The sequence below is a fragment of the Cryptomeria japonica genome, chromosome 4 (assembly GCF_030272615.1).
Source record: "Cryptomeria japonica chromosome 4, Sugi_1.0, whole genome shotgun sequence".
In the NCBI taxonomy this organism is placed as follows: Eukaryota; Viridiplantae; Streptophyta; class Pinopsida; order Cupressales; family Cupressaceae; genus Cryptomeria; species Cryptomeria japonica.
In genome coordinates this window covers 200,835,546-200,844,069 of record NC_081408.1, presented here as the reverse complement: position 1 = coordinate 200,844,069, position 8,524 = coordinate 200,835,546, and the positions used below count along the sequence as shown (strand labels likewise).

Genomic DNA, 8,524 nt, shown 5'->3' with positions numbered 1-8,524 from the left:
CAAACCCAAGCACTTCTGTGACTACCAATAGAACAACTGCAATGTCAGCAACACAACAAGATAAATCTGCACCATAGACATTTTGAACCAATATGGAACAAGTTTAACATCAATGAGAACCATAGTAACACATCAACGCATACTTCCAACAAAGTTTGTGTACTTCTTTTCAACGTGTTTAAGAAGATAATTTTCTAGGTGGCTTATAAGATGAAGTTTTATGAAAAATGTTAGCTTCTTTTAATCACGGGAAATCATATGAGTATCTTTTAGCTTTAGGAATTGAACCGTGGTATTATCACTATATCTAAGATTAGGTTGGAAAATGATCCTAATGTCAAGGATTTTGATAAAAAAAGTTAGGAAAGGGGTTGTAGCTTGGCTTCTATTTTCCTTGCCAACTAGTTGGCATTGTTATAAAGTTCTAGAGCTTTCCTTACGAATGTAGGAAGAGAATGTTATTTAAGTGAAGTAGACATTAGAATTGAATATTGAAAAAAATGGCACTCAAGGGAATGTTGCATTAAGTGTAAGTTTTGTTAAAGATTTTAGAGCCAGTCTCTCCTCATTTGGGATAGAAGAAATAAGTTTTTGGCGTCTGGGGAAAAAATTTAGGGCATAAATCATGGGTTGAACAATTATAACTTATTTGCATCCTCTAGGTTTTTCTTATTGACAAGATTCTATTTTTGACAATGATTTCTTCCATTTGAGTGTTCAATAATTTGTCATGGATAGATCTTCTTCTCATTTTTCTACCATTCTTATTTGGAAGCTTGTAGTGTCTAGGCATAATTTATAATTGATTAAAAGTTAAGCCCAAAAGAACTAAAATCCTAAATGTTAACTCTAAATATTTTTAGTGAGAAAAGGTCTCTACTTCTTCTCCTTCTCTATTCACAAGGACTATTTTCACACCTCTCTTGATTACTCCTAGTTTCTACATAGAACAAAGTTATTCTTAAGAAAATAGAAATAGGGGTTTGACCTTGAAAAGGAGAATATTTACTTGATTCCTATCTGGGTTAAGTATCTATGACTACTATTAGAATAATTTGAGAAGATGAGGTCTTGATTGGCATAGAAAAATTAAGTAGACAACTCATAGCTTTTGTTGGTATTACTATACTATAATATATATTTTATTATTGAAGAGGAATTGTTATCATGTATAGTCCTAGCTTCAATGTTTGGTGATTGGGCTTAAAATATCAACTATAAGAACTTCTTGTTTGTTAGATTTTCCATAAAATTGGTGACATTATCTTTGTCATGCCCAAAATCCAAGATCAAATGATATGGATGATAAAGGATTTGAAGGGTAAGCTTGTGAAGATGAAATGAAAAGAAGTCTCTATTTATCTAGAAAATAATATTGTTATGGTAGCTCATACTAAAGGAGGAGAAGTTAAGTCTTAGTTTAGAGAGGGAATACGTAGACATTTTAGTCATGCCCTTGAGTTTCATGGTGAGGAGGTTGCTGCAATTAGTCAAAGAAGGATTACTAGTAGTAAAGGAGGCATTACAAGTATTTTTTGGTGATTACTACCCTAGATGAAAGTGTTTGCAACCTAATTGTGTGGTTTTGTTTCCTACAATCCCTCTTTGTACCAATATCATTTCGAGAGAAATATTAGAATTAACTTCTAAAATTGGTTATTCAAAAAGGAATGTTCCTAATAATTTAGTTCTAGAGCAGGTGAAATTCTCCCCTTGATCTTGTGACCTTTCAAGTTATGTGCTAAACTTGAAAGTTTGCTTGAGAATTGTTGGCATTAGGGTAGTTTCAACGATAGGGAGATTGAATGAGAAGGAAATTTACAAAAGGGTAAAAATGAAATATTTGGCTAATGGCTTCCAAGGCACATTAGATATTAACAAGTGCAAGGCATCTATTAAGGATCTTGTTGTACAATCTTCATAATAATTATTCTCTTGTTGTCTCTTTGCTATCATATGAGAGTCTTTTCTGAATGTTAACAATTATTGAAGTTGTGATTGTCAGCCCTTGGGTTGTGACTAGTACTTCCATACAACTATTCATTTGTCTTGCTCGTCTCTAGAGTCCTTTGATTGTTTTTGGTTTCAAACTGTGTTGAATACCTCTAGTCTTTTACCATCTTTGTCATTTTTTGTTGGTGCTGTCAGGGTCTATTCTCTTTCAATTGTGTTGTTGGTTTCAATCTCACTTCTTGTAAAACTCATTTTCTTTACCTTCGTGAATAATGGGTTCAGACCATTGTCATGTATTTACCTTAATCAGAAGTGCTACTAAATAATTTTATTTTACTAGTTCTCAATTGTTGCTCTATATTATATGATAAATTTTATCATTACATATATAATTGTTTATGAGAAATTATATCCTTTTCAAACCCACTTTTACCTTTTAATTAAAAAAATAACAACTGGGTAGGCATGAGCTACTAGAAAATGTTTATTTGTGGTAACATATTGCATGTAGTAAATTTATAGGCTTCAAATTTTAATACATTTGTTACAACGTATTCAACGGGCATTATGTAGAAGCAACGCAATAATTCTATTATAACTTAAATTTTGACTGGGCACATTTTCAGTTCCAGTCAAATACATTCTGCACTGAAACAGAGCAGTCCGGATAGATATACCCAAAATACAATAATAATATGGGTGTTATATGCCCACTCAGATCCAACCTTTTTCTTCATATTATTTTTGCAAGATCTATTTTCAGTGAAAGTACAAACTTCCTGATATTCAGGAAAAGAAAAGAGTAGATGAACGAACTTATAGCTTTGCACCAGGTCCAGATGATCCCAATTTAATAGTAAAGCGAACCTATAACAATCAAATAAAAGAAATGTGTATCACAAATAAAATGAACAGCTATCAAATATTTTGAAGACTAGCTGTAATATTTAACGAACCTTCCCACCAATTCCCCCTCGTTGTGCAATGCATGTGAAATGGATCCATGGCCTTTTCGAGCTGCTTTACTGCTACTTTCATCTATAGAACAATTAATTAATAACTTTGGTAGAGTTATGTACATGTAAAATTTTTGTTTAAGTAAGCTGAGATTTTACCTCAGTTTTATCATCAAGCTCGTCATGTAATTTGTCAGGCCTCAGTACTTTGCTTTCTTTCTCTTCTGCGTTGTTAACATGTTAGCCAAACAAAAAGCGACGTACATCAGAAATAACATACATTTACTTTGTACTATAATATTCAGGTTTAGAATGGACAGGAACGGTACTGTATAGCTTAATATCCAAGCAATTGGTATTTGGTGGATGTACCCAAATATTTCAAATCGAATTGGGTGTTCCAGGTGTTGGTTTCTGGTTGGAAGCTTTTTAGTCATGAACAATGTCAGATGCTTTGTTTGAAGTGTTGACTGTTTGCTATTCTTAATAATCAAAATGTACAGTAGAAATAAGAGTACGAATGTATATTTTTAATAATTGACAAATTTGATATTTATTTGAAGAAAGTGATGGTATATTTTTTTAATTATATCATTTTTAGAGGTATGATATAAGGGATGAAATTGGAACTGTGTTTTGGATACTTTGGATGATGGATATCCAGTCATTGACTCTTAAAAAAACGATATCCACATGAATTTATACTTTCCTATTGAATAACAAACACTGGTTCATAAATGATATAAAATCCTCTGTAAGAAAATAATCACCAAACAATAACAAAATCATCATTACTATTACAAATTAATATGTTAACACGAAATTCTTCTGCACAATTTGCCCAAATACTTTTCTGGGAACGTAGACTGTAAAACTTAGGTTCACAGCAAATAACAAGACATTTTGGATAGTAGTTAAAAGTGGTGCTAAACTTTTCTGACCACCACAGGGGAGATTTGGTCATTATCTTAGAAAAGCAAAGCAAAGGGCCAAAGTGTAATACAGCTTTGTAATACAGCTTTCTTCTTTGTCTAGCAATAAGATCTGACAGTAAAATCCAAACCATGTTGCCCTATTCATAAACTAGAAAAAAACAAAGTAAAGAAATGCCTAGACTACCTTTCACACCATTGGAAGTATTTCCAGCTTCTTGTTCTTTACCATGCAACAGTCTATTTCGTCCTACCAAAGCATCTGATGTTGCTGAATAGACCCTGCGCTGAGACTGCAAGGAAATCAAAAGCTAAGATAAAATCCAATAAAAAATGGACAGCTGTTAAAGAACAGTATGAGATATTTCATAAGAGACTCTATCTCATTAAGCACTTTTTGTTCCTGGAACTCAAAATGAAAACAGATTAAATAACATATACAGATGGATTTTGAAGAAATGCTAACAAAATCTTGCATGAGATATTCAACCATAGAAAACTACATGATGCCATAATGTTCATTTACTGCATCATTTGGGCAACATTAAAATTTGAACTCATGCAACCTAAAGATTGATATTGTTCATAGAAAGCAGACAATGTGATGGGTGAGTGTTCATAAAAAGGGACACAAATCCTTCATACACATGCTGGGTAATGCAATATTTTAGTGGCTAGATAATATTTGGCTTACCTCATCTTAGCTAGTTGAGTCTATCCTGCAAAATAGTCCTTACATTAAGAATGATAGAACTTTAAAGGATTGGCAAGTATAACAGCTCATCCCAGTGTGGATATATGCATGCAAATAATTAGCCTATTATAGTCCACAAGATCTCTAACAAGTCCAGTAAAAAGGCTCACAGACCAGACAATCATTAGACCAGATGAAGAATATGTTAATCAACACAACTAATACCTCTTTGATCTCAGCAGCAGAATTACTTTTGCAAGTCACCGACTGTAAACCACCATTGCATCCTTTTAGAATGCACTGGCAAATAGCACAAGAGCTCTTGTCATGTATTTCATCCAGAAAACTCTTACTCTGTACTTTTTCATTGGTTCCCATGGCAATAATCAAAACTTTGAAAGTAGATACTTATAATAGAAAATGCAATACAATATTTAGCATTTTAGAATTGCAAGAGCAACATTACATGCAATAATAAAATGAGAAAAATGCATTACACAGATGATTGGAAAGGAGTGGGGATAGTTATAGAGGCATTTTCAGAGAGAATGAAACACATGTTGATATGATGAGAAATGAATGGACTTAGACAAAAATTGCACAAGAGTGGGAGAATCATTAGCTATATCCGGAATAAAGGGGGGAAACCATATCCAGAAATGACCCTCATATCATATAGACATTTCGCAAATATTCCAACAAAAGATATAATGAGATGCCACAGAAACTTCTCAACCCTAATGGCTTGTGCAAAAATATTCCAAATAGATATGGCATATAGCAACACTACCTGTCATATATATAGATGAAATCGAGGGATTATGCCTAGTTTAATCAGAAATAAGAGATAGGATTTAATCTATTCCAACCTTGATTATACTCATCAAAATTTATCCTGTTATAAGTAATAAACACTTTATTTTATATGTGGGTTCTAGTGGGCGTCGTCAGATCCTTACCCAATGCCAAGCACTTCACTGTCTTTTCCTATAAAGACCCCAATGGCTGTCCTCCAGCACATCTGACCCATCCTTTTCAGAATGGATTATATTATAATCCTCATGATTCCAATGTTTTTACTCCTGATTTTAATATTGATGACCTGTTGCTTCTCTCATTATCACTAAAATAATCACAAAATGTATTATTCCCAACATTGTAGATGACAATATAGCTCATTCCTTCAATTTTAAAAATTCCTCTCCCCATTTCTCCAGCAATGCAAATAATGGTTATCATGATTATGGGCAACACATAATATGACAACATAACAGTAATTCTACTTGTACCAATCGTCATCTCAGTCGCTGCTCTTGTAATGACATCTACATTATTGAGTATTCTTATTCTTATTCTTAACATTTATAGGGAATCATCACTGCCAATGACAGGGAAACATAACTAAAGGAGTCTGCACCTCACGTTTTATGCTTGTTTAATTCAAGGGGAGTAGTTAAACCAATTATGTATGCTAATTTATAAGGCTAAATCAGAGGGTTTCTAGATGTTCTATCTGCATGGGATTTAGAGGATGGGGATAAGATTTCTATTAAAATAGAATTAATAGTGTCTTATGTCTTTTTGGAAAAAGTAAAGGGTAAAACAAAGAGACTAGTGCACCACCACTTAAACAGATAATGGGTCTCCATCGCATCAATATCATCATTTCAATGCATAAGTGGCCTGTCAATTCAATAATCTACATTTCCAAAGATCCAATTAGTCATTGGTTTAAAGCCTCTAAGATTTGTTCATTAGAGTTTTAACTACTTAAAACGGTCTGTATGGCAAAAAGTAGTAGGTTGATATTGTCGTCAGATTTTTTAATGGTTAATAAGTAATTGGAATAGTTAATTTTCAAATTGGATCATTGAATTTCAGACTGGCCCACTGACATAGGACAGTACGCAAAACTCACAGATTTTTTTAATAACAGAAGAGATGAAAAACTATTAAAATCCACATGTTTATCTTTATTTAAAAACTTGAGTTTATCTAATTAAGGATATTATTTTTTAGTTTTAACTTAGTTTTCATTGATTTATGTTTTGCATTTTGTAATAGTTTATCTTTTGTAATTATAAACGAGTCATGATTAATGATTCTAGATTTGATTGTGTGTTATATTTTGCATCAAGTTTTGGATCATAGAGTGTGATCTGAACTATTGATGCAAAAAATAACACACAATCAAATCCAGAAACATTAATCATAATTTCATGGATTGTGGAAAATTGATGTATTTTATAAATGAATCCAGTAATATCTTTTACATTTAGTTTCAAATTAATTATTTTCTATTCATATTTTTATTGATTTAGAATAATATTTTATGGTAATTATTTTGCTTACTTCTATAATCCAATTCCATTAAAAATGGTTCTATAATGTGTTAGTACTTGTAAAGTCAATATAATAATTTTTTAAAATTAAATAAACATAAATAAGTATATATAGCATTACCAATACTAATACAATCTTGCTTTTAAAATACAAGTTCATTAAAAATGACTCTAGAATGTGTTCAAACTTGTTACATGCTAGTATATTAATTACATTAAATTAAAAAATATAAATAAATATATATATATAGTATTATGCATTTGTACTATAGTAGATTGTATCCCTGTACAATTTCACATTCACTTTCAACCCACTTTGGTGCTTATGTCTGGTTCAAGTCTAATTATGCTTGGTTTGGGAACCATTTATGAAAGATCAATGCAATTCCCTACTCAATGATCTTTATATGGCCTAGAATGATGGGGCTAGGGCACCCGATGCTTCTTTCCCAGTATTTTTGGCCACAAATTTAAAATTATAGTAGACAACTTTGCAACTAGTGGGAAAGTGCTCCTTGATGTCATCCTTAAGAAAAAAGGTGTAAGGTGCATATAAATACAACTCAATCTCTCATTTTAACATCTATCTATCTCCTTTCTATCAACAAAATTCAATTCCAATTGAGAATTCAATCAAGCATCTTCAAGGAAATTGAGTACAAGTTCGCAATCAAGGACTCAAAATTTTTTGTTTTAACAATCATAATCAAGTTTTATTTGTTTCTTCACAATGAAGGCATGCATTAAAATTAATCAAGAAACATCAATCTTTGTGTGAGACTTCAAGGCAAGATATTCAAATTGAAGTTAACATTAATAATTTCAAGAATCTTCATTATGGTTTTAATCTCTATCATTTTTTAGAACAAGCTCCCTTTTTATCAATCATTGCTATAGTGGAGATGGAATTGTTAAGATAACTAGTGGACAACTAAGAGGGGGGAGTGAATCAGTTGTCAACAGATTCTCAAACTTTAAGCTCACAAAACCTTCTACCAGAATGCATAAACCAAATACTGGAATAGCAAATGCAAAAATTAAGTATAAACATAAATTACATAAAAATTAACCAACCATCCATAACACATAACACCAAGATTTGTATGTGGAAAACCCAGTAAAGGGCAAAACCACAGTGGGAAGCTTACCCACAGTCAGATAATACATCTGCAACAAGTATGTGATTACAATAAGAGGGGATTGCACATGCAGGAAGACACACTACTCATCACAAAAGGAGCCTCACTAACTACAAAGAAATCCAGACTACAATCTAGAAAGATGAGTGAACTACAAGAATAACATCTCCTATGTTTGAGTATAGTTCCAGTTAAGCTCAATACTGGAGGTCTTAAACCTCTTTCACAAACCCAATTCGATCACCTATGATTGACCAAAACCTCTGCATATGATTACAACATTATTCACACACAGATAATCATATATCCCACTCCTATGTTATGATTTACAAAGAGATCTTACATCATATTTATACCAACCCAGGACCTAAATAATTAGGTCGGCCACCTAAGAGATAATACAATTGATCCATTACATAATCCCACAAACCAATGATAAATCAAGTCGGCGTAAGACCAAAACAACATAATCTAAACAATAAATCCAACTGGTGACTCATCGAGAGCA

General features: G+C 32.2%; 1 protein-coding gene across 1 annotated transcript; it reads right to left on the bottom strand.

Annotated features, from left to right (window-relative positions):
* Positions 1 to 2,507: 2,507 nt before the first annotated feature.
* Positions 2,508 to 5,330, bottom strand: LOC131028538 (uncharacterized). Its single transcript, XM_057958822.2, has 5 exons — positions 4,761 to 5,330; positions 4,029 to 4,134; positions 3,069 to 3,133; positions 2,910 to 2,991; positions 2,508 to 2,820 (listed from the first exon to the last, which is right to left on the bottom strand). The coding sequence occupies exons 1-5, from the start codon at positions 4,911 to 4,913 to the stop codon at positions 2,804 to 2,806; spliced, it is 423 nt and encodes a 140-aa protein (XP_057814805.1). The 5' UTR covers positions 4,914 to 5,330; the 3' UTR covers positions 2,508 to 2,803.
* Positions 5,331 to 8,524: the final 3,194 nt, after the last annotated feature.